General features: G+C 38.7%; 2 protein-coding genes across 5 annotated transcripts in view; one reads left to right on the top strand and one right to left on the bottom strand.

Annotated features, from left to right (window-relative positions):
• Positions 1-26241, bottom strand: part of LOC121516992 (F-box only protein 40) — a 146600-nt gene extending 120359 nt beyond the window's left edge. Inside the window, exon 1 of the mRNA XM_041798470.1 lies at positions 26074-26241. Within this exon, the coding sequence (XP_041654404.1) occupies positions 26074-26241 (168 nt within the window). The remainder of the gene's footprint in view (positions 1-26073) is intronic.
• cntn5 (contactin 5) overlaps positions 1-27933 on the top strand; it is a 244915-nt gene that overhangs the window by 10818 nt on the left and 206164 nt on the right. The gene's annotated exons all lie outside the window — the stretch shown is intronic.

Here is a 27933-nt window from a genome sequence, read left to right as displayed (position 1 = left end):
GTAGCTCTGTGACCCACTGATGTCTCGGTGACCCTTTGCTCTCGCTGCAGGTTGAGACGTAATGTTGATAAAGTGATGATTTACGATCAGGAGTCCGTGCATTGTTTTATTTTGAAAGAACCGGATGTTCTACGCTTGTGACTTCCATGGTTGGTGCTTTCTGAACGACAATGAATTTACGAGGTTTGGCAGCAGCCGGCGCTGAAATAGACCTGCAGCATGTCTGAAATGAGGAGGAGTGGAGTGCCGCTCCAGGCACGCGCTCCTGCCGGTCTAGAGCGCTGGCTATGGAAATGCTCTGATAGACTAGAGAGGGAGCGAAGTGCTCCGCAGTTCAATTCGCTGGCGTTCTGCGGCGCGCATGCTGTATATGGAAATTCAGCACAGGAGTCAGCACAGTTAGTACCTGCTGGAAGAACGCATTTAACTTAAGTGGGTGCACACCTGAAGTAATTTTTAATAATTTACTGACATAGTAACCTTGCAAAGCAGATGGATATGCCCGTTTCCTTGTTTCTCACTGGTGAATCCATCTTGCAAAGCTCCCATCTGAACCGTTTGGACCCGGTTAGAAACTCACAGGACCAATCAGCTACGAGGGGCAGTACTTTCAGACGCAGCAGAGTTGTGACGTAAACAAGCAGCAGCAAGAGCTGGTGCAGTTATGGAAGAGAGATTAGCGTGGATGGTGCTAAAGCGCCAGTTTTATCAGAACTTGATGACATTTCTTTGGTAAAAGAAGAACAAAGAACAGCAGTGAGTTGTTTTCTTTTCATGAACGACAAAAGTCAAGTACTTACATGTCTATAGTTGCCATGTTTCGCGTTATTCCTCAGTAGCTGCGCACGTGCAGCTTGATAGCAAATACGTCACGTGTTTTGTTGCTCTGATTGGCTCATAGAGATGTGACGGATAGAACGTTCATCCAATCAAACTCCGAATTTTTTTTTTTTTCAAAGGCTCTGCCCTTTCCCAAACACTGTGAGTGATGTGTGAAACAAATCCATCTAGAGCCAGCTTAGGCAACATCTATATACAGCTAACACATCTAAATACATCTAAAACATATAAAATACATCTAAAATACATCTAAACACTATTCACTAAGTCATGATGGGAAAACTCTGCCCACCAGATTCAAAATGGCAGGGGACAAAGCTTGGATCAACACAGAGTTAGATTAATAGTGAATGGTCAGATAACTCCAACACTGAAGGATATTTACCTCTAAATTACACTCTAAATGTTAAAATCAACACCCAAATGTTTAACCCTTCTCTGCCCCATCACAGAAACATAATATCCTAAGTCATCTCTGCCTAACATGATTAGTACACCAAAAAAATTGATCAGAATATTGCAAACAACTAATATTATTTATATAAGGTTATAATAATTACATGAGGTTTTTTTTTTTATTTCTGAACAAACAAAATCTACTTTCTTTTATAACTGACTTTCTAGGGGTGGGTATTAGTACAGTCACTGGAAAAATTCTGGCTTGAAATTGATTTTTGCAACACTAGTCACTACCAGTTTAAACACTTTTTGGTAGTTCCGCTAAATGATGGGAATTGAGAACTGGTTCCATTTGAGAACCGATTCCCGTTAGTTCAATTCATCAACACAATTTAATCTTAATGATTCCCTTATCAATGCCTTACTCTACTAGTTTTATAATTATTTTAAGCTTTTACCTTTTAAAGAAAATTCAGCTTTAGTATTGTATTGTAATTAAAGTTCAGAGATTGAAGATCCAGAGAGCAATTTTTTTAAACTGAGATATTTCCCACAAAAAGAAGACATTTTGCATATTTTATCATGCTCTCTTCCCCAACACTTGATGTTCGGATCCGATCGATGTTAACATTATTAGTTCTCAAAACTGTTTATTATAGCCATTTATTAAAGTGTGCTTGTCACTGACTCTCACTGAAGGTGGCATACATCTTGTTCAGTGTTCAGAGAAAGAAACTCTTTTGAATTTGAATTGTTAACAGGGAAAACTAATGTAGTCTACATATTCCAAAAAGGAAATTCCCAGGAAGGAATCAATAAGGGAGTTGATGAAGAATTTAATTGATAAGAAGACTTGATAATGGCATTGATATTGATAAAATTCTATATATTCCCAATTCCCAGTGCTAATAGCACTTACTTTAGCGCAAAAATACTTTAGAGTATATATTTTATTCTAAAGTGGCTCATAGTGAGTTGCTACCAGTTCCACAGCATTTTGTTGCTGATAAAAAGTTTATTCTAGGATAACGCCTGACTGAGGTGGAAAGAGGAGAAACCAAAAGGAGAGAGAAATAGTGCCAGTTTAATAGCTGGTTTCATTTGGTGTTAAAGTGTCTTTTGCAGTTAGCACTGGCCCTTTGTGGATTAGGTACTTTTGTAATAAGGCTGATTTGCATTTGAGTGGGGCAGTTTTGTGCTGAATTTTGAATATTCCACCTCATTAACATTCACTATATTGCCAAAAGTATTCACTCACCTATCCAAATAATTGAAATCAGGTGTTCCAATCACTTCCATGGCCACAGGTGTATAAAATCAAGCACCTGGGAATGCAGGCTGTTTCTAAAAACATTTGTGAAAGAATGTGTCGCTCTTAGGAGCTCAGTGAATTCCAGTGTGGTACTGTGATAGGATGCCACCTGTGCAACAAGTCCAGTCGTGAAATTTCCTCGTTCCTAAATATTCCACAGTCAACTGTCAGTGGTATTATAACAAAGTGGAAGTGATTAGGAACGTCAGCAACTCAGCCCCAGAGCGGGGTCAGCGGATGCTGAGGCGCATAGTGCGCAGAGGTCGCCACCTTTCTGCAGAGTCAATCGCTACAGACCTCCAAACTTCATGTTGCCTTCAGATTAGCTCAAGAACAGTGCGTAGAGAGGAATGGGTTTCCATGGCCGAGCAGCTGCATCCAAGCCATACATCACCAAGTGCACTGCAAAGCATTGGATGCAGTGGTGTAAAGCACGCCGCCACTGGACTCTAGAGCAGTGGAGACGCGTTCTCTGGAGTGACGAATCACGTTTCTCCATCTGGAAATCTGAAAGACGAGTCTGGGTTTGGTGGTTGCCAGGAGAACGGTACTTGTCTGACTGCATTGTGCCAAGTGTAAAGTTTGTTTGGGGGGGATTATGGTGTGGGGTTGTTTTTCAGGAGCTGGGCTTGGCCCCTTAGTTCCAGTGAAAGGAACTCTGAATGCTTCAGCATACCAAGAGATTTTGGACAATTCATGCTCCCAAATTTGTGGGAACAGTTTGGGGATAGCCCTTTCCTGTTCCAACATGACTGTGCACCAGTGCACAAAGCAAGATCCATAAAGACATGGATAGAGTTTGGTGTGGATGAACTTGACTGGCCTGCACAGAGTCCTGACCTCAAACTGATAGAACACCTTTGGGATAAATTAGAGCGGAGACTAAGGGGTCTGGCCTTCTCCAACATCAGTGTGTGACCTCACAAATGGGCTTCTAAACCTTGAGGAAAGCCTTCCCAGAAGAGTGGAAGCTGCTGCAAAGGGTGGTCATATTAAACCCTATAGATTAAAAATGGGATGTCACTTCAGTTCATATGCAAGTCAAGGCAGGTGAGCAAATACTTTTGGCAATATAGTGTACATGTAAATGGGACAGGGCACTCTTTGCTCAGATGAGATTTTGTGTGCAGTTAGCGTCTGACTTCCCCTTTGCACTTGGTCTTTGGTCAAGACACAATCATTTTTGCCTTTTTATAGCTAAAAGCCATGCATATTTGTGCATTCTTTAGTGGATCTGCCCCTTTGTGTTGTAGTGCGCACAGGAGGCATAACTGTTGCCGCGAATATTATAGCAAAGTGATATTTGAGAGAGTCCAGAGTCCAGTCATCAGCATGTTTGGCTTTAGCAGCCAGGTAACCAATGAAAAATTACCCTCCTGTGCTGTTGTAATTAAGGTTACAAAGTTGGGTTACAAAGAAGTGAACACAGAGACTTATTAAATCAATTTTCTGTGATCTTATACTTAGACATGAGTTGAGTATACCATCATAGGCTTGTTTTAGGGGGTCAGTTGGGTTGTTACACATGCAGGAAAATGTATGTTGTTGTGCAATTTAATACCATAAAAGGCAAAAGAAATAGTGCCATATTGCCCAGCCCTCCTCTCTATATAGTCTACATGCTTAAAGATTCAAGCAGTGATAGTAAGTCACTTCAGAACTTCAGGGCCCGTGTCCATTTTCAAAACAAAACCAGTGTAGGTCAGTGTTTTCAGAGCTCAGAGCCCTGAGCACAATAATGCCCTCAGCGTCAGCTGTTTTTTTGTTGTTTCCTTCAGTTGTAGAGCTTAACTTTTGAAACACCATTGCTCCCATCAATATTTCTTCTCCCTCACTTGCCATTCAAAATCAAGAAGTGGCAGGGCTTATGACACCCGCTTTGTCATCATCGATCACAGTGGAGAAAGTTATCTGACTCGTCTTTCGAGGGGTAAGAGCTGTTACTAATGCAAGGACTCTCTTACATTGTCTTCAGGTTTTCTTGGTGGAGAAAATACCAAACAATGGAGCTATTTAAAGCAGACCTTACGGTCACCACAGAAAGAAGAAGTAGTTAACTTTTGTAACCCGGCAACAATAAGTTGTGGTGAGACACTCTAAAACTGAAGTTGTGGGCGCTGCTGCTGTCAGCACAGAAAAACTGTTAGTGGAAATTGGCCCTTAAGCTAAATCATCATTAGCTGTTTGGATATTCAAAACAGCAAGAGAAACTTTTTTATCCATTGTGCCGTAAAAAAGTATTTGTTGCCTTCCTGATTTCTTGTTTTTGCATATTTGTGACACTTAAATGTTTCAGATCATCAGAAAAAGTCATAATATCAGACAAATATAACCTGAGTGAACACAAAATGCAGTTATATAATGATGATTTCATGTTTTCAGAGAAAAGCCATCCAAACTTACCTGGCACTATGTGAACAAGTAACTGCCCCTAAACCTGATAACTTGTGCCATTGGCGGCAAGAACTGCAAGCGAGCGTTTGAGATAGGTGGTAATACATTTTTCACATCAGAATTGTTGTAATTCAGCATCATTTGAGGGTTTTCAAGCATGAACAGCCTGTCAAAGGTCATGCCTTAGCATCTCAATTGAATTTAAGTACAGACTTTGGCTAGGTCACTCCAACATTTATGTTTTTTAAAGCTATTCAGAGGTGGACTTACTGGTGTGTTTTGGAGCATTGTCCTGCTGTATGACTTAAGTGTGCTTGAGCTGGAGGTCATGGACTGATGGCCTGACATTCTCCTTCAGGATTTTTTGGTAGAAATAATTCATGGTTCCATCAATTACGGAAAGTGGTCCAGGTCCTGAAACAGCAAAGCAGCCCCAGACCATCACACTTCCACCACCATGTCTGACTGTTGGTATGATGCTATTTTTATTGAATAGATGTGTTAGTTCACATCAAGATGTTTTGTGGAAATGTGAGACAAGACTTTGGTTCTTTTTGATAGTTCTGGCCTTGCAACTCTTCCATGGATGCCAGTTTTGCCAGGTCGCTTTCTTAATGAGGCCTACATGTCAGTAGATGTTGTTCTGGGTTCTTTTGTGACCTCCTGGATAAGTCATTGATGCACTCTTGGAGTAATTTTGGTAGGCCAGGTAAGTGACATTGAAGCCAGCTTTCCAAAAAATCTGGTTAATCACAGCTAATTCATGATTCAACAAAATGGGGAATTACTTTACACATAGGGCCAAGTAGGCTTGGATGGCATTTTTCCTTTAATAAATGAAATCATTTAAAACTGCACTTTGGATTTACTTGGGTTATCTTTGTCTAATTTTGAAATTTGTTTGATGATTTAAATTAAAAGTGTGACAAATAAGCAAAACAACAAGTAATCAGGAGGGGGATAAATAGTTTTTCACGGCATTGTATGTTAATTATGGTCATAAGTTTAATGTATTTGCTTTATGTTTTGGTCTGATGCATTTTAAAAAACTGGAACTGAGCCTTTAATTTTAATCCTGTCTTTTTTTTACCATTTTTTCCCTTTTTAAATTATTAGCTGTAACTAAATTTGCCTTTTCAGTTATCCCTAATTTTTTCATCACAATAAATGATCATGGATTAAAAGAATTATGTAAAATTCAAACCCTCAGTGCAGTAGCTAATATAAGCCAGTGAGCAGCTTCTCTGTGTTGTCTATTGAAATGATGAAAGTGCTTGATCACCAAGGGAACCAGACAGGGGAGATCACATTTAAATGAATTGAGATTTAATGAGATCTATACATCATTGGCACAGATGTGCCATGGGATGGTGCAGTACTGTGCTGGGATTTAGCATGTGACACAGACATTCATATATACCTGTCGGTGGCTGCTGTGCTCCACTTTCAGCTGTTACTAGAAAAAAAGTGACCGTGTGTGAAAAATGCTGCCTCTGTCACAACAACACTGACACCATTGTATGAAAGCGATCTTTAGAGGATGGACAGAGATTGCAGGGTTTTCCAAAAGCACCTTTACTGCCAGCTTTAACTCTATGGACCATCCTATAGTTACCATAGCAACTTGTGCCTCTTGATTTGAGCAGGAGAAATCGGGTCACATTATGGATATGCCGGATGCGACCTTTACTTGTTTTAAACCTAATGGTTGCTTTCTATGTCTGACCTAACACACAGTGTGTATCTCTGCTTCTTACCTTAACTGTGCGCATGCAGCCACATACAACCATAAATGAATGCATGAATTTTTATCAGCATTAAAATCATCCTGGCTAATTGACAGGGATTGTACCATCAAAGGAAAGACTTTCAAACGGCCATCTGTGCTTTCATTTTTCTCTTTGTCTCCTGTATGTCATGAGGAGATGTATCAGGTTATCTTTCAGCTGTGGTTTACATATACTGTACATACATAGGACATCAGGATTCTCTAGTTATCCAGACATAAACATGTCAGATAAGATGCAGGGGAGAAAAAATTCAGAAGAGCAGCTTGTTTTTTCCACCAGATAGATCCCTAAACTTGCAACTCGAGTGAAGATCTGACAGTGTTGCTATGTAATTATTTGTTGTGTGAATTCATCTCTTATTCTTACTTGCTGTTAGCAGAAAAACAAAATTGGGCACAACGTCACTGATATCTGTTTTTTTGTCGTCTGGGATGTACCACTGAGTTTTGCTTTGCAGCTGTCCAATCTTCTGTTATATTATTCTTTGACATGATTTTCCTTCTGTTTTGTTGCCATCCTGTTAGTTCGGCACCATCCAAATATCAAAATGGAACATCATTGCTACCTTTTTTTTGTCTTGTTTGGATTCAGATTAATTCATTTAAATAGTGAGTGTTATTGTCTTTTTTAAACAGTGTAACAATCGTGCATGTTAACTGTCCTGACCTGAGCAGTAGGAGATCCAACAAAGAGCCTGGAGAGACACGCTCCTCTCATGTGCCAGATCACATGCTCATTAAATCTCAATTTGAGCAGAGCTCATTTAAAGCACACAGAAGCTGCGGTCTGTCGTTTCCTGTGAAAGGGGAAAAATTTAGGCACTGATTTTCAGGTGCTTGGAACAGGTGGGTGTATGTGTGCTGCAGTCAAGGATGGCCAACTATATGGTTCTGCATGCATTAGGTGCATTCACATGAAGTAGATACTTGAAAAATTCTGCATGTAAATTTAATTTGCATGATTCTATGTGGTTGTGCTTGAACCCAAACAGTTAAAATGAGATCTCTATGTGCACATTACACTGTCATATTTCTTGGTGGATTAATTAGTGAAGCAGCCATTGCCTGCAGCAAGGTTGTGCTCGGTCATTACTTTAAGATAAATTGATTAATTCATATATGCATTCGGAAAGGACAGAAATTGTCTTCAACCTTAAAATAACCAGATGCTTTTAGAGGTGGTGCCCTTTGGCAGATTTAAATGTCGAACTGTAAATGTGTTTCACCTGTGGTGAAGGAGGAACTTTAATTATAACCATAAAGTGTTTCTAAGATGTTTTATATATCAGGCTATATTACATAATCTACAAATTAGACTAAGTCTTTTATTCAACCTTGGCCTAAAAGCCAGTTTGGATTCAGGAAATTCCCCCTCATTGCATGACCCGTCTGCCCCCAGTGATCTGATCTGAGACATGGAATAAAACCAAGCCTTTAAAGAGAGTTCGGTTAGCTTTTTTGAAGGATTAGGATCCTGAACCTCTGAGCCAACACCAGGAACATGAAACCATTGTTTAGAGCTGACTGTAATCTGGGGTTTGGAGCCATTTTTAAGAGGACACTATTACTGGGGGTTGCTCTCTATTATTAATTTTAATTACGATTACTGTTATTTTATTAAGATTTGTTTTTGCACTGCTTTGCCTTTATTGGAGAGCTAGGAAGGTGGATAATGTCAGAAATAGGGTAAAGAGGGTGAGGATAGACAAGTGGGAAAGGAGCCGGAGGTCTTATTTGAACACAGTCTACCCACTTAGAGGACACATGGGACACAAGGGTAAAACCATAAGACTGCCAGTGCCACAACTGGGATGATTTTGATTGATATTAAAATAAGAGATTTGGGTGATCAGTATGCTAAATTATTAAATTTTGATCCCTCTGTCATTGGCATCAGAATTACAAATTAATTCTTACTATTTTTGATGAGCTCAGGCCCACCAGCCTCAAATACTCCGTCTTAACTGTACACTGCCACCCATCACTTTCTCTCTGCCACTATACGCTCTTGTTTTTTATATAAACAAATCCTAAGTGCTTTAACACTGCTAGGAGCAGTGCAATTTAGCACTATTTTTGTCTAGAAAATGGGAATTAAGTTACAGAAAGGTTGTCAATACCTAATTACTCATTGATTTTACATCGCTTGCATCAGTGTTTGAATTCTAAATTGCTAAATAAATTTGTCATATTACCTTGAGAAGCAGCTAGAACAGTCTAGTAGAAATTCTGCAAGTTACTTTGCATTGTTCCAGGTTCGACTTCCAAAAAAGAAAATGAGTTTATGTGACTAAGGTTGTCTCTATTTTGTCAACTAACAGCTGCCTTTCTGTCATCATCTTTCTCACTCTTTAAACTATCTAGATTTTGTGTCATGGCTACCTCTGCTCCTCACTTAAATTAATGTGAGAGCTGTTTTGGTGGGAGAGGCAGAGTGCATGCAGTGAGTGCACTTCTTTTACCCTGTATGATGAAACCTGAGTGCAGCATGGCATGTGGCACAGTAATCATTTCTTCACTATTGTCTTTATTTCATGATCATAGACAGCTAAAATTATAACTGAAATCAAAACACGATTAATTGCCCGGCCCTACCACCAGACATTTGACAAGCGTATTCTGATAGACATTGAAATAACTGAACTTGATACTTAATCTGACCTGGTTTTGTCCATGACAGGTTTATTATTTTTGAGCCGTGTGCTGTGTAAAGCGTTTCAATCCAGACGAGCTCCTGCCCTTTGAGTTACTTTAATGTAACCTCTAAACAGCTGAGTTGAGAAATATTCAGAGCTACATGTAGTCTCTGGTGTTTTGTGCTGTTTCTTAGAGGCTTTCTTGTTCTCTTATGAGAGGGGTCAGCTACCCCATTACTTTACTGTGATTTAAATGAATGATTCAGGTTGGAGTTTCTGGGTGACATGGCATGTTTTAAAACAACAGTTTATGCAGTGCTGGTTCAGAGGGAGATTTTCACTCATAATACAGCTTTACTTTTTTTTTGTTTTACGGCTTTATAAAATGACATTTAGCAATTGATATTAAAAAGAAACAAATAGTGCGAACATTAGGGCTGCAAAATTTACAGTTACTACAATACAAATAACAGCAACAAACAGATGGTAAAAGTCAGAATTTATTACAATAGATACAAGAAGGTGAGTAATATTTTCTCATTCAACATCTGTAAATTATAACTTTTGATCTGGGTATAATGGCCACTCTTTAACAGAATTTTAATGTATTCAGGTATCTTAAGCTAGCCTGTAAGCATCTTTCAGATTAATTCATGCTTGTTTTGTTGCAAAAACTATTATGGATTTATGTTGAATTTAAGAGAAACATGTTGGAAATTAGGGATGCACAATAATTATCGGTACAGATAAATCAACAACAGATATTGCATTTTACATATTTTTAATAATAAAATATTAACTGATGAAATCCACCAATAATAAAGGCGTTTGTTTTCTTTCTCACGAGACTACACATTCTGAGACAGTATGTGGTGCTGCACACAACCAGGCCCTGTGCCGGGATGTGGTTCGTTTGCATTCATGCTACCAAACGAACAAGACTTTGGCCTCAAGTGCACTCGGATCCAGGACTGGGTCCCTAATGTGAAAGCAGTCTTAGGTGGGCCCGGACCCACGTAGGACTTCATCATAAAAATAAAGTTCTTCCACTGCATGCAGTTTGTTCACATTTTTCCTCAATAAAAGGCAGAAATCATCAGAATCAAGTCAGTAAACGGTCTGTGTGACTCACCTTACAGATGAACACAAGTCTGAGTTAGTGAGTCTAGATTCAAAGGCAACAAAAGTCTCCTGTCACCTAAAAAATGCTGTATCTGCGCAGCACAAACCCATTTAATCCTCTGAGCTGCACATAGATGTGCAGATAAGAAAAAACGATGCTCCTGGCATCTTAAAAAATGATTTTAAACATCTATGGCTGCTGGATGGACTTTTTTGCTGGGTTAAAACAAAAAAAACGTCGCTCAGGTCATGATCCGAGTGGTTGCCATGGTAGCTTCTTCTTCTTTCTCCTCCTTGGCAGCTTCATGAACCAGCTATGTGCATACAGCCACCTGCTGTTTCAGACTGAGTACATATGCAAGTGGGCCCGGGCGTGGATCGATGTTGCTAGTGTGAAAGCAAGCCAGCGGGGGGAAGGGGGAGGGGGATCACGCCGCTGCGTGGTTTGAAAAAACTGGGCCTAATGTGAGAGCGTCCTTAGTTTAAAATGATTATAGCTAAAACTAGTAGGATTGCTTGATTATAGCAAACAGTCATTGTTATTAAATTGATGTTAAGATCAGGGTTATTGCACAGGAATACTCATTGATGTGACAACATGTGCACTACATGCATTTATTGATAAAATCGACACTTTGATAAACAAGCAATAAATGAGTGAAAAAAATTAAAATTACTATGTAAAACACACAATAACAAAAATAATCAATCTGTAATGCTGTAATCATTGATTATCCTGTTTCAATGATCATAAGAAACCAAATTTGTAACTGAAATTGAAACTCAATGAAAAGTACGGCCTGAAATTCGTAAAGATTCTATTTGTTACACTTTCATTACATTACTAAGTACAGAATCATTTTTTGCACATCACATTTTTCTCGTCATACAGGCTTCAGTAACTAGACTTGTATTTTTCCATCTTGCTTTATACTGATTTTCACAGAAAAAAAACATCACAAAGACAGTCTTTCTAGGATCATTAAGCCTTGTTGATCATGAGCTCATGTGGCACTAGGATCAAGTCTTACTTTCACCGTGAAACAGGTGCAGGAACATTGATGTTGTACTTTCTATAAAACAACATTCTAACAAACTCAGTGGGTAAGCCATTAAGTCTTCAAGTGCTGTTTTCTGCAAACACCTGCTTTCTAACAGTTTTCATCCTACTTCTGTCTGACCACAGGGTGCACTGTGTGTCTATATAAGACCTTGTAGTTCAGTGGAATATAAGAATAAGGTTTATTGGCGAGATAAATGAGAACAAGATAATTATCTTGCTGTTTTTGGTGAAAAAGCAATTGAAATAGAGATAGATCAAAAATAAGATAGTAAACAGTAGTCCTTCTAGTGTCATGAATCGTAGATAAAAATGAATAAAACAGGAAAAAACATAACAAAAATATCATGACGTATGTAATAAATTAGCAGCTTTACTGTTGTGCAGGGGTGATTTACAATCCTTTTTCTGTTGACTTAACTCCTTTAATCTAATAACTGTTAATGATTGTTGAAGTTTAATGCTTTACTTTGCTCTTTTGGATATTTCTTAATTTTGCTAAATGTCTAGCTCACTTAATGCTCTTAATTTTCTTGTTTGTAATACTGTGAAACACTGTGAATTGCTCTGTGTTTGGACAGTGCTTTATGAATAAACTTGCCTTGCTTTAGTGCAAAAAGCTTGCAGTGTAAAATATGGAGACAGCGTGCAATGAAATCAGAGTTATATTAGCAATATTAAGGGCGAGGGACTAGATGAGAGTCTGTGTCATGTGGGGGTGGATGTGGGGCATTAATGATGAGACTGGCAGCAGAGAGGAAGAAATATTAAGATAATCTTGAGATGCATAAACTAACTGAGGTCACAGAGCAGCTCACACTACTATTAAATGACGAGGCAGTCAGTAACTACTCACAAGGACCAACTGTGTTTCTGCAGGAGCTTCAGTGAGGATATACTTATAGTATGTTTCTGTGTTGTTTGATGTGACTATTGTAAATGCTGTTTCAATCCCTCATTATTTAATGAGCTTTTATGTTTTTGTTGATTTTTAATCCACTGCCAAAGATATCTGTCTTTTTGTAATACTTTTGCTTTGAAGCTGCTAACGCTTAAATATGTTGCTATTTTTCAGTGTTAATCACGAGATCAAAAATACTTATGTAATTATTTAAATATACTAATTAAAAGGAGTTTTTGTTAAATAATTCATGGTTAACCAAAGAAAACATGCAGCAGCCAATGTCTAATAAGCTTCATTGAATCTCTGAGAGACATTTTTAGTTTACAGCTGTGTTTTTGCACTGAAAAATAGTTTTATCAGAATACATTACTGTCGGAGTTCAAACAGAAGGTGCACCTTCTGTTTATCTCCCTGAAACTAGTAAATATCACATGTTCAAGGAGCCCTTAGGAAAGATGCAACACTCTGAGAAGTGGGAGCCAGAGTAAGTGACAAACAATAGAAAGGCAGGTGGTGCAACCTCTCAGCCAGGGGCATGTTTTTCACTTAACTCAAGAGAGCAAGCGTGCTCAGACAGAGGGGGTATTTTTCTGAAAATATTTACATGACAAAATTTCAGATGATTCTTAAAGTATGTAAGGTTTGCATCAGTGGAACTGAATGATGGGGGCTGTTTACACATCTCTGACTGCACTGTTATTCTCTTTTATGACACAGTAAAAGGCTAATTTAAACACATGATGGATTATACAGCTGAAGGCTAAATGCCAGTCTGATTTGGTAAAGAAATGGCTAATAATCACAATTAATCAGAGTAAAGGAAAAGCTATTTATGTTTTATATTTGTCAAATGATAATAATGGGAATATTTCTTCATTACAAATGCATCATAAGACCGTGTCTTTTATAACAGTGTTACTCGCACTACAATATTTGAAATTACATAGCAGTGTTTCCCACAGATGTATGCTGTACCAGTGCAGTGGAGTTGGTGGAGATACATCCTCAAGGACCCTGTCCACTGTCAAAAATCAAGTCAAATCAATCAATCAATCCAAATCAATATGATGGGCCGTTCCTGTTACTGTCAAACAGACCCCCTCTTCGGGGCCTGGAAGTAGTTTGTCAAAGCTCAGTCCCTGTCTTCATAGATCCTGAGCAGCCCTCAAGACAAATACGCTGATAATAAACCAAGCAAACACATGCATTGGTACTGGAGTTGACCTTGCTTGACTGATCGTGTTAGCCAAATCTAGTGCACTCTGACAGGGTTAAACTCTATTCAGGCTGCTGGAGGTAGCCCTCCCCTGACTACCAACTTCTGCTATTATTTTGAGGATTTTTATTCTAATAATAATATTACAGCATACCCTAGAATTAAAGGCAATAGCAGAATTATAAATAAATGTATAACAAAAATGTAATTATTATTTTTTCTCCTCTATCTTCCTTAATTTCTTTCTCTCAATATATTTTCATTCTTTTGCCATTGCTGATAACCCTTTGATTTCTGATAGTGATAAAAATACTCAATTCATCTCCATAAATCAACTTACTTTTTGCCTGACCCTCTCTGAGAACTTGACAAGCATATTACTTTACAACTGCTCTGGAACTCATCACACTGACACTGACTCTTGTGTGTAAGACTGATCTACCAACTGGCCTGCTCATATTATATCTACGGTATACACATTTCGGCTGACAAAGGATCCGTTTAAGTCAAAAATGTAATCAATTTGAGAATTTCCTTTTTTTTTTTAAATTTTATTTAATCTCTCCTTTTTGTCAAATTTCTGAAAAATTCATTTAAAACTATTTTGCTTTATGCCTGATATTTGTAATGTTGGATAATTGATGTCCTGTTTGGATACAGACCTGCTTTTATTTTGAATGACATTAAGGAACTTCAGGTTGTTCAAAGAACGGAACTTAGCAACAGAAAAAAGAAGCTTATTTAGGGATGCATGATATTAACAGCGCAATAACTGTGCTGGTATTGGCAGAGAAGAGCTTTAAAAGCTATATATTGGTATCCGTAGATATGAAAATTTGCCAATTTTCCCCACTCCTCTCTAAACTCTGCTTAACTCTGCCTCTTTACACAGAAGAACTTGGTGATTTTTTTTTTTTTTTTTACAATAAAAAATGTGTGATGTATATATTATGTATATATTATATATACATTTATATATATACATATATATACATATATGTATATTATATATATGTATATATATCCATCCATCCATCCATCCATCCTCATTAAGTGCTTTCAAAGTTATTTAATTGTTAAATAAATGGCTTTTATCTCCTTCCATGTCACTACTTTCATTCAGCTTTTTATTCATTTTTCAAATTCAAACACACACATCTGCACATCTCCCTCCATACTTTATAATTACGTGTTTTTGCTCTTTACACAATAATCATTAACGTTGTTTTAAAGATGCTTAAGTAGCATTACTCACATTTTGACATGTTTCACTAGACATTCCTGATGATCTTTCTTTGTGGAGGCTTATTGTTTCAACTGTGTAACACAACAAGTGCTGGATGGTATCGGTAGCAAGCAGCTGCAGAAAATGATTGAAACTAAGGCTGAAAGTTTCAATATTAACACAAGATATCACTGCTGAAATGGTACATTTATTGAAGGGACACACCAGCAGACTTCTCTCTCTCACTCATTTACTCTCAAATACTCTCTCTTTTTCTCTTGCTACTAGTTGGCCTGCCTGAGTATCGATTATGTGTAGGATACTCTGCTCAGTAATAATAAGGATGCACCATTAGTGGAATAGTTACCAGTACAGATACCAAGACATTGCCAGTACTTGATATTATTTTACCATTGATGTTAGCCTCTCATTATTTGAGCAACTAGGCAAAGCTTGAACTGTGTCTGCAGTTTGTTGATATTTTAACATCAGTGATGGTGAAAATTAGAGAAGATTGTCAATAAACTACTCACTACACTTCGAAGGGGGTGTGAGGAACTTACAGCGAGATGTAAGTCCATGTACTTTGTCTGAAAAAGGTGCATCGCTAAATAAAACACAGTTCAGATAGAGGCGTAATTGTATCCTTGATGAAGCTGAGCTGTAAAAACCAGGCTGTCACTCGAGGTAAACACTTTTCAATCACAGAGCTGGAGGTTTTTCGGTGAATACCCTCTCGTGTGCTTTTGGACTGATAGAGATCCTCAAGACTGACAACTAAAAATATAAGGCCACTTCAGATGGACTCCTCCTATCACTTGCTCATTCTTAAGACTGTCAGTGTAATCCTTTTATCAGTTTCACACCTTTGACAACTTCTCCTGTTGGCTGCATTTGTTCACCTGTCTCACACTTGTCGGCTTTACCTCAACCTTGATCTCTCGGTTCAATTGATGATTTTTGAGTGGAAAGATTGATCAATTTACAAAATTAATGATTTGCAAAATTGTATTGGCTTCTACAAAATCAGAATTTTTAATAAATATTGAACAACATTTTGAAATATTCTGTCAATCACCAACCAAGAGTAAGGCGCTACCGATAGAGAGCCTTGTCAGACATGGATTGGATTAGTAGTTCAGTTGAAGATTAGATTTTGAGATCAATTCTCAATCTAACCGTCCAGTGAAGTGCAGCTCTAGCTGGAATGATGCGCTCAAACCTAATCTTCACATTAATCCAACTATCTGCCACTTTCAGCACAAGTAGCAGGTCATGTTTGCAGCTTCATCAAGTGTTGAAATAGTCTGAGTGAAAACACCGGCATCAACATCTCTACTGAGAACCCGACTATAGGAAGGAGGATCTTATTTTGGGAATGTCTCCAAAGTGCATGAAGCTAGATTGAACAGTAGTATTTATTTGAGCATCAAAGTGAAATAAAACACCAAGGATTTTTGCAGCCAGCTCCTCACAGAGCTGCAAGTGTCTTGTTTTTTTGGATTTCAGAGGGAAAGAGTTGGAGATGGGAATCTCAGAGTTACCTGTGTTTAGCTGAAGAAAGTTCTGGGGTATCCAGCAGTGTATTTGGGATAGGCAGGCTTTAAGGGAAGCTAGACAACTGCGGCTGGAGGTACGATTTTCCTGACCTCTTTTTGAGCTGTACTACTACTCCCTTTGAAAGATAGGGAAGGTGTTTGTGCTCTGTGTAGCTCCTTAGGGAAAAGGTAGTGTAACAGCATGGCTTTCCTGTGGTGCTTCTCTTTCTGGGCCTCCAGCGAGGATGCAGACCTTACAGGGATTTTAATTTCTACTGCTGTTAATTATTTAGAAAGTTCACATGGTTCCAGTTTGTTTTAAGCATCATCCCTCTGAAACTTCATCTTACTTAATCGAGTGTAGCTTTTTCTTTCTAATTGTGTATGTTTGCCGAAGGACTTAAAAAGGAGCAGAGCTGATATCTGGTTGCTTTTCGAGGCCTTCTAAAGATGTTTTTCAGTTGAAGAAAGCTATTTTTCAGACATTTTGTAACAAAAACCTATGCCAAAGATGTTAGAAAAAAAAAGATTTCTATCTACAAATTACGGCACATTGTGCATAAAAGAGGCAGTTTTTCCTCTGGTGTTTCTGTGAGTTCTACAGCAGCAACAAAATCTTCTTCCTTTAATGACAAATCTCCACAATAACCCAGCAAGCCTGATATTTGGTGGGAATGTTGTTATCTGGTGTCTGCTTTTAAAGAGGAGATAACAGAGGAAAATACACGATGCTGCCCTGCCACAACAAAATGGAGTGGGTTGGGTGTACCAGCATGACTCAGCCATGGAAAGTTCCAGAGAAACTTTTCATCCAAGGATTATTGATCGTTTTAGGATTCTTTTGTTCACTTTGAGTTAAGATAAAGACTAGAGGCTATATTTAAACAATTTATAGTACAAGGTCTGAGCAAATACATTGAGGGAGTGTCCGGCCACTACTTTGCAAGTTAAACAGTCTAAAGAAAAAGATGGAAGATGCACTGAGGTTGGATTTCTCAATCCAACTACCTTCTCCTCACTAAAACTTACTTTTTACTACATATGAGGAAATGTGATAATCAGCATCATTGTTTGGAGACTTGCATGGTCTTATATACATTAACGTTCTTACTCAGAGGTTGCATTTTATAACAAGAGCTGAATTAGCCCCATGTTTTTGTTAAAAGAACATTAAATTCAAAAAAAGAAAATTGCTTGTAAAATCTGTAAAGCAGACCATACATATCATGGGAGCACATCAATTTTTACTTTCTATGCTAGCTAACATTGGTCATCCACTGACGATGTCGTCCTGGCTTTTAACATTAATGTAACACTACAGTGCAGCAGAAAGAACCACCTTTCCCTTTTTACTTCTAACTAGGGATGCACGATATTATCAGCCAGATATTGGTATCGGCAGATCAAAATTTTTACTAATATTTAACATCCGATATTTTGGCTGTGCATATTAGCATGTATCAACTGTAAAATTTGGTCATTAGATTAATAAATTAGTGGAGTTTTAGGCTAGACCAACCAAGCTGAGATCTTTTTCCTCATTCATTCTCATTCTTTAAACTTTAAAGGGGGTTCTAAGGAAAAAAATTTGTTTCTTTTTTCATCCTCAAACCTAAAATTGTGTTCAAAGAAATGAATTTTTAGTTATGTAAAACATTTTTCAATATCTGTATCGATATGGGTATTGGCTAAAATGAATCTTTAAATATCAGCATATCGGACATCGGCAAAAATCCAATATCGTGCATCCCTACTTCTCACTCAATAGTATAACGTTACAGCGGCATTTTTTTTCCTCATCCCATTTTCCAGCTCTGATGTCAACACGTTACATAGGGATGGATGCTCATCATCTCTTTCACTGCTTGTCAACACTTTAACAGTGGAGTCAACTCTAACCAGCATACAATAATTAGGCTCTGTATTTGTTAAAGAGAATCATTCAGCCTTACTTCAACACTTTTTATGTTAAAAGCCAAGAAAAAAATATTGCTTGAAATTAAAGTTTAATAGTATAAGCAATTAAGTGTTATTGAATACATTTTTAATGAAGAACTCTGACTTATTGTCTTTATTTTTAGTTCATACATGTTGATAAGAAGATGTGGGAGAAAAAATCGATTCTTAGATGCATCATGATACAGAGGTAGACGATTCTGAATCGATTCATAAACATCCAGTAATCGATAATCTAAATTTAAATGCTGTTTAAAGGTTAGAATGAAAAGGTGGAACTGTGACTTACAGTGCGTTTTCACACGGACACTTTAAAGGAAGCACACAACAAAGAAGCATGGGTGACTGGGACATCAGACCAGGTCCGTGTGGTTTAAAATTTACTGTTTGGAAACTCTTCGGCTTTATAGCATTGACGGTGGAAGTGAAATGGACAGGAGCCACACTGTATGTAAGCTCTGTCACACCAAAATAAAACACTTCGGGAACACAACGAACATGAGAAGCCATATAGTACGCTTCCACCCAGAGGAGGAGGGAAAACTGCCACAGCCACTATTGCTCAAAGTGCCTCTGCTAACCTGAGAACAATCAAACAAGTCCTAACAAAGCTTTTGGCCTCCTTGGAAAAGGTGAAGCGAATCAACTAGTCCATCACAACATCATGGAGAACCAGGGCTTTCAAGCGCTGCTGCATATGTTGGAGCACGGCCATCCCAACGCTTTACAATGGAACCAAAACATATCATGAAGGCGCTGCTGAAGGTGGGTAGGATAGCAGTAACGTGATGTGAGGACATCAGTTGCCACTGAATCTTGTGACACAATAGCATTTATCTCTGATGACTGGAAGTTAATATCATGCATGCTCCAAATATGAGCAATGTACATTTAGATCAGCTCGTTCTTTTTTTAACATAAAAAATATTTGTCCTTCACTCACTCACGCAAACATGCTTAACGTTTGCTGTGAGTTTTTTGAGTTCCTGTAGCCATGAACCACTATAAGCTATTTCGGAAGAACATTATTATTGTTTGAAGGTTTTTTGTTTGTTTGTTTTTTTGATAGAACTTTTGCAGGCCACAGTCTTATTTATTTGTGACTAATGGCCTTTTGTTAAGCTAATGTTAGTTGTTTGTAACTTGAAGGCACTTTTGTAAAATTATTGCTACATAATTTTATATAGTTTTCTATAAAATGGAATTTTTTATTTTGGTATAACCAAATTTTTTGGTTTTGTCTGAACGTCTTATTGCTCTTTGCACATAACAGCAGAACATAGACTAACAGTTGTTTGTCAGTACAAAAGGACAATTTTTATGTTTGTAATTCAGGTTGTTACAAGGAAAGGAGGCTGCAGCCTTTGTTTCAGAGCAATTGTAACTGTCCAGATTACACAGGTCTTCCATTAGTTTAATAAAGGATAACTGATGGAAATTTATCTCTTTTTCTCTAACTACAAATTCTTGTTTTTATGAAAAATCAGTGGACACAGTGTGAACAACAGATATGTTGTTAAAAACATGCATTAAAATACATCAATAATCGATTTAGAATCGGATAATAGCCCTCTGAATCGTGATCTAATTGAACCGTGATTCCCACCCCTATTTATAAGTATGTCAAAGTTTTTTTTTCAGCTGTTAAAAAAACATGAGCCAAAGCCAGCAAGGGATCGCACAGCACGCCACCTGACTAGTGGACTAGTCACTTCAGTGGTTGGTGACTAGTCGACTGTAGGAATAGTAGTTAGTTCCATCCCTACTTCATACTGAACTTGATGCTGGTGTTGTAACTGGTGGAAGAGATTCGTCGTGCTCAAACCTTTTATTGCGACCTGTTTTTGGCACTCTCTACACAAAATATTATTATGCTCCTCATCTAAAACTTTAATCCCGAACCACCTCCAGAGTTTTTCTCTTTGCTGACCAGCTCCTCTTCTCATGCCTGGCTCCCATCTGTCTCTGCATCCATGTTGTCTGCTGCATACAGGTGTTGTTGGCGTGAATAAGCAGGGGGAGGGGTGTGTTTTTAAGTCTGATTTTGTTCTGAGGGACAGAGGAGGGGCAGGATGATGGGGTACAGGCACAAGAGAAGAAGATGAGCCGACTGCTGCAGAAGAAATGTCTACCTATTTTGACTTTATCGATATAATAGCTGATGTTTATTACTATATCTAATTTGAGAGAATATCGCTATATTTGAAAAGCTTGATACATCACCCAGCCCTACTAGGTATTTCCTATAGTTTATTCATTGTTATTATTATATCATTTTTTGATATTTATAGTTTTTTCCACATTTATTTGCATTCGTTTCTTATTTTCAAGTTGTCAAGAATATTCAAGTTTGATAAATGCATGTGAATGTAGTCAAATCAGTGATTTATTGTGTTTAATAATTGTGATCTCAATATCAATATAAGAAATTGTAATAATGATTTTTTGCCATAATGGAGCAGCCCTAGATCTGTTTTATCTCTTAAACCCGCTCTCCTACATTATCCAACACTGAAGGCTGTAGTTTAATGATAATGCCAATTTTTCCACAACATTTTCTTTGTGCTGTTTTTGTTTTAGATTTTCCTCTTTGTGTTGACATTATTGTAATCAGCTGATACAAATAAAATGCCATGAACAGATTTTATCATGCTTTTTAAAGCCAGATGATGAATTACAGCGTGTTAGTTCACAGCAGACTGGAGTTGCTCTTGAAATAATTACCTCACTGTTATCAAACAGAGAATGTGTTCTGAATCAGGAATTGGTTTAAATCAAAAATCGATCCCATGATTGGAATTGAATTATTAGATAATAAAAGCTTCACACCCCTAATAACCCTAGAGTCATTGATCTTTATGCTCATGGCTTTGTATCTCTAAGCTCTAGTGCCTGAAAACATGCACGTATATTTATTTACCAGGACAAACAAATATGTAAACATGCTGTCCCTTCTTTAAATGAATACTAAAGCACTAGGATTTATAAATCATGAGGTGAGAGATTATAAGATCATTTAAATGCCTCTGGTCGACCTTTAAGAAGCTCCATGATAGTGTGTGCTCCTCTGGCAACAATCCCGATGTCAGGTCTGTGTATCGTTCCCTGTGGTCTCCAACATTAAAATGACCTGACAGCCTTGTTATTTTGAAAATAAGGCAGTGTATTGTCTGGAGGAGAGGGCTGAGTGGAGAAAACTTGGCAGGATGTGCTACAGAGAATAAATCAGTAAGGATATTACATATTAGGTCGGTTACTGATCATTTTAGTGAGATGACCTTGTGAACGTGTTGACAAGACTAGTGACATTTAAAGTTGGCATTTTTGAATTTCCTCACTCAAAAGGGAATTCTTCCTCTCCTTTGTAATTATGGTTTTATATGTTGAATCCGCTGTTTGATTTAGGACAACATTGTGTTAGATTATATTGTGATGATTTATCATTCCACAGCCGTAGCTTTAAGTTCAGCTTTGCTCTTTCTGAAATTTATCGTCCTGCATTTACAGAAACATTGAATTTTTCATTTTCTTTGTCACAGGGATTTGTCAATCTCTTCATAAACACACAAACTAACAGTTTGCCCTTCCCATGATCCCCATCAGCTGCAGAGATGATAAACACTTTGGTGGCTTACTCCTCCCTCAGTCCATGAATGGCTGTCATTTCAGCAGCCTCAGTGTGCATCGCTGCATTGATTCTTGAAACAATGATTGATTCTAATGTCTGACAGTGCATTTCTTTTGTGTATAGCTTTGTGTGTTCTGCCTCATTTTTACTGCAGTGACAATCTGCACAATCAATAACTTGCAGACTGCACGGCTGGTTTAAGATAATTCCAAATTGTACGGATATTTGTTTCTGTGACTTAGGAGATGAAAATTGAAGCAAAATGTTTGTGTTTGGATTACATTTTAACCTATTTCTCTACTGAGCTTGTCCTGAATTCCTCCTTCACCTGTCTTCATGTATGTGTGCTACTTTAAACCGCGCCACCTTGTACTTTCAGCTTTGAAGTGTCACTTTTCTTACACCTGCCCTCCTCTGAGGACACATAAGGATTTCAGGCACATATACTTCATGTTCACTCCTTCATCACGACAGCCGTCGCCGGCTTCACATGTAATTTTACCACTGTGAAAGGTGCTCGCTCCATTCAGGTGTGCTCTATCTGGCAGTGAAGACAATAATTGCCTGTGCTGCTCTTCCCTTTGGTAATTGTCTTTTGATTGAGGTCATCAGGACAATTAAAACCACTGAGGGGTGAAAAGTGGCAGCAGGAGACCTGAGACAGCTATACCATGTGGTAGAAAGGATGAACAGAACGTACAGAAGAGATAATTGCACGTCAGGAGGCTCACTGATGCCAGGACAGGACACTGGAGAGCAGCTTTGTCTGTACCACTGTACTTTTAACGCAGTGTGGTAATCATATGTCCTTTCCTTTTTACACCCTATTGTAGGGAGCAGCAGGGTTGTAGAGAGCCTCTTATGTCATAAATGACTAACCATACATCTTTCAAAGCACTTCTTGTAAGCAATGACTGTTTGATGCATTGTATGAAGCTAGAATATGTGGTATTTTTGAACTGAAATATCCCTATTAAAATCAAATTATTCCATTTTAAATAAACTTAAAAGAAAAATTAAGGCAATTTGTGTTTGGTACATTATTTTTTCTGTTGTAATAATGCTTCTTGATAGTAAATCTTATACCGTTGGAAAGCCTGTTTATTACCCTTTTAAATGATGCCACATTTGTAAGAATCATGCATTTGTGGGATGAGCAGCAGAGCTGAGTATGTGGGTTGCGCCCATGAAAAATGTGCCAAATCTTCTCTGCCAATGCCAAACAGCTTATTTTGCTGTTGGAATTGACTCTTGTTTTGAGCTTCTGGTACACCCAGGTGCTGCCAATCAGGTGCCTGATTGGCAGCACCTGTTAGCATGGGTCCTGCTATAGTGGTCAGTAGATGTCTGCTTCAAGAATCAGCACGCTACGTTTGACTGATCCGGATAGGGCCCGTCGGTTGGGCAACTTCAAGCTGGTGTTCCGCAAAACCGAGTTGCGGCATTGTTTGGAGTGAACTCTAGTACCATCTCCAAACTGAATGCCAAGTTCCATATAACGGGGAATGTCAGAGACAGGCCGTGAAGTGGGCGTCCCAAGAAGACAACACCCCAAGAATACTGTTTTCTCACCCTGTCAGCAAGAACTCTATCCTCCAAGATGACAACACTCGCCCCCACAGAGCGGGGTTTATCAGAGACTACCTCCAGAATTTGGTAGTGGAGAGGATGGAATGGCCTGCCAGCAGTCCTGACCTTAACCCCATTGAACACTTGTGGGATCAGCTTAGGTGTGCTGTTTGTGCCAGAGTGACCAACACAACCATGTTGGCTGACTTGCGACAAATGCTGGTTGAAGAATGGGATGCCATTCCACAGCAGGATGTGACCAGGATGGTGACCAGCCTGAGGAGGAGGAGCCAGGCCGTTGTGGCTGTGTATAGTTCTTCCACACGCTACTGAGGCTCCTGTTTGTTAAATTAATAAATTGTTAAATTGTCAATATGTCTTGTTTCTTCAAAATTCAATCATCCAATCCACCAAACACCAAACAAGAGACAATGGCAGAATCAGCTGTTTGGCATTGGCAGAGAAGATTTGGCACATTTTTCATGGGCGCAACCCACATACTCAGCTCTGCTGCTCATCCCACAAATACATGATCTTTACTAATGTGGCATCATTTAAAAGGGTAATAAACAGGCTTTCCAACAATATAAGACTTATGACCAAGAAGCATTATTACAAAAAAGAAATAATATACCAAACACAAATGGCCTTACTTTTTCTTTTAAGTTTATATGTTAAGTTGAGGATTTAAACAGCCTTATATATTTCCCAAGTTAGCAAAACCCAAGAAAATTCTTAAATCTACAAATGTAACAGGACATGTCTTCTTAAGGTAGCTGTCATGATGGCGCCATTATAAATAGTGCTATATAACTCAGACAGAATTGCTACTCGAGGTTGCCCTTTTGTTGCAGCATCTCATTCATGTTCTGTGCTGCTTACTTGTGATGGAACATTTTCATTCTCTTCTTGTGAGTTCAGAGTACCAACCTCTCCATCTTACTGCTTATTTTAGATTGAGGACTTACAAATCATGATGTAGAAAAGCTGTTAAAGTGCCCTTTCTAGTTCTGGAATGATCCCAGAACTGTTTGCAAGTAGCTTGCAGTACAAACCAGGAAGGCCACTTTTATCAGCTTTTCTCCTTCATTAGGTGAAATTCATCAATGAAAAACAAAACAGTGGTTTCCTGTTTAGTAAACACACCGTATGGTTTGCTGTGTTTGCTTAACAGTGTCCTCAATTCATATCAAGATTTAAATAGCAGAAAAATGGCAGATTAGCAGCTCTGCAATGACATGACTCGTGATTGATGTTATCAAGTGAAATAGATCATTAAATTGATTATACATGTAACAGTGTTAAGATACACTATATGGACAAAAGTATTTGGCCAAACCTTTTAATTATTGAATTCAGATGTTTCAATTAGACCTGTTGCCACAGGTGTATACAATCAAGCACCTAGCCATGCAGTCTCCATTTACGAACATTTGTAATTAAAAAATGGGTTGTTCTGAAGAGCTCAGAGACTTTAAGCATGATACCGTGGTAGACGCCACCTTTGCGAGAAGACATTTTGTGAAATTTAATCCCTGCTGGATATTCTAGATTCAACCGTAGGTGATATTATTAGAAAGTGGAAGCATTTAGAAACAACAGCAACTCAGCCTTGAAGCAGAAGACCAAATAAAATCACAGAACGGGTCAACAACTGCCGGGGTGCATGGTCCATAAAACTGGCCAGTGCTGTGCTAAGTCCATAGCAGTATAGTTCTGAACTTCCGCTGGAATCACAACAACTGTGCGGTGGGAGCTTCATGGAATGGGTTTCCATTGCCAAGCAGTTCATATCACCAAGTCCAATGCCAAGCATTAGATGAAGTGGCATGAAGAACACGAAAGTGGACTGTGGAGCAGTGGAAACGTGTTCTGAGGAGTGACAAATTTTGCAGTCATATGGGCGAGTCTGGGTTTGGCAGATGCCATGAGAATGTTACCATCCTGATGGCATTGTGCTAACTGTAAAGTCTGGAGGAGAGATTACCCACAATTTCCACATAGGATGAGTGTGCTGCGCACCGATGCACCTCGGGTTTGGTCCGACTTATAGGCGAGCGACCTCGCCCACTGGAAGCGAGTCTAGAGCGCAGCACCGTGGCGTGCAGACTTGATCAGCAGGAAGAGATCACAGGAGAACTGCGAGTTCACACAGGAATAGTATGTCAACAGCGGACTATTTTACCTTTTGAGTGAGTACATAAGGAAGTTAAAAGGTTAATGTTTGCTTAAAGGATCTGTGGTTTTAGGCAAAATTCTTTGGCTAAAAATCCCCAAAAGTTAACTTTTCCTCGTCAGTGGAGCCGTTGTAGCTCTGTGACCCACTGACCTGTGACCCTTTGCTCTCACTGCAAGATGAGACGTAATGTTGATATAGTGATGATTTACGATCGGGAGTCCGTGCATTGTGTTTGTTTTGAAAGTATCGGATGTTCTACGCTTGTGACTTCCATGGTTGGTGCTTTCTGAACCACAGTGAATTTACAAGGTTTGGCAGTGGCTGGCCCTCTAAATAGACCTGCAGCGTATCTGAAACGAAGCGAAGCGGAGTGGTGCTCCAGGCGAGGAGCTGCCGGTCTGGAGCGCTGGCTATGGTAATGCTCTGATAGCCTAGAGAGGGAGTGATGTGCTCCACGGTACGATTCGTCGGCATTCCGCGGCGCGCACGCTGTATATGGAAATTGGAGGTAATGGTATGGTTCGGTTGAGGGTCCCCTTACTCAAGGGAAGCTCAGTCTTAATGCTTCAATGCTATGCTTCCAGCTTTGTGGCAACAATTTGGGGAAGGTCCTTTTCTATTCAAACATCACTGTGCTCCAGTGCACAAAGCAATGACTATAAAGACACAGTTTGTGTTCCATGTGGAAGAACTTGACTGGCCTGCTAGTTTTAGAAAATGTTTTCAAGTATCAAACAGTTTTGACACCTTGAGTCTGAATTGTGATGTCCCTCTAACAGAATGCATGGAGCAGCTTTGCTGACTGAAACAGAAACCAAACAATGCTGTCACACAGGAATTATGGTAACATCCATTTTTCTTTGTAGAATCTGGAAAAACCAAGTTGCTGCATCAGTATGGGGACTTATCTCATGGCTTTTACGATGCTGCAAAAATTTCTGATGGTTAGTCAAACATGGCTGGAGACATGATTCTCTTATTTGCTGTGGGGGCCCTTAGACAAATCATTGTAATTTTGTGAAATGCTGCTTCTTGGAATAAGACGCATCATTCAGCCAAGTTTTGTCAAAATCGGGTCAGTAGTTTCTGGGATGTCGACTGTGACGAAGGAGATAGAGGCAGATAAACCGTTCAAGTAATGAATAGGAAACAGTTTTGGAGCATTCACACATCGTTTGTTTCGACTGGAACAGTCAGATGAATGTCAGGTATGAGACTCTCATCTCCAGGAATCCCTCATGTATTGTGGGACAATCACATTTTATTTTTTTTATCTACACAAATCGGTCTCTGCGAATGTGCACCGATGAAGCGTGGGCAGCACAAAGTTGTGCTGTCAGTGTGTGGGAGATGCTGGTGTATTTGTACCACTACACCAAAGAGTCTGAGGGTGTATGAGTAACGTTTCCCTGGCTGAAGTTTTGTCCTTTTCATGCGGTGATTACTTATTGCAAGGCGTCTAAAAATAGCTTTAATTGTGTCTTGTAGCAGCAATCATCCAGCTTTTATTTTCACTCCACTCTTAGAGGTTTTGGGGCATTTTGACACAAACTTTGAGACATTCTTTCCAGCTGAATGGACGATTGAGCATCAAAAGTAGCATAGAGCAGATGCATGAATACAGCTTATTGAGGCTGTGGGACATGGCACTGATGCCTAAAATGTTTACTCCAATTAGATTTCATTACCCATTTGGACAGCCATCAGTGGCATTTTTTTAAATAGATTTCCTCCTAGAGTTGGACTGAATACAGTAAGAAGGGTTACATGCTGTCTTTATAATCAGTGGAGAATTGTAGGCAAAGACTTAATGACCTCAGACGGGAAAAGGCAGTCTCTCGTGGGAATGCTGATAGCTGTTATTGTTCCATTCATACATTACATGCATTAGAGCCTCATCTGAGACAATGGCACACTGATAAGACACATTCATGTTGCTGTTGTTCGATGAGAAGATGTTGTTGAGTCTTTTAATTTTCAATGAAGACTTGTGCTGAGGCGGAAAAAATAGAAACATACATGCAAACATGAATGTAATTTGAGTAATCTTAACAGGTAAAAGGATAGTGTGCAGTCATTGGGAGGAGTGTTTGAGATTACTTTTTTTTCTAGGAAGAGAAAATAGCCTGCTGGATAATATGCCAACATCATCCTAAGGTAAATTTT

This window comes from Cheilinus undulatus, linkage group 2, assembly GCF_018320785.1.
Source record: "Cheilinus undulatus linkage group 2, ASM1832078v1, whole genome shotgun sequence".
NCBI classification, from domain to species: domain Eukaryota; kingdom Metazoa; phylum Chordata; class Actinopteri; order Labriformes; family Labridae; genus Cheilinus; species Cheilinus undulatus.
The sequence above is the reverse complement of the archived record's forward strand: the minus strand, read 5'-3'. Positions and strand labels throughout refer to the sequence as shown.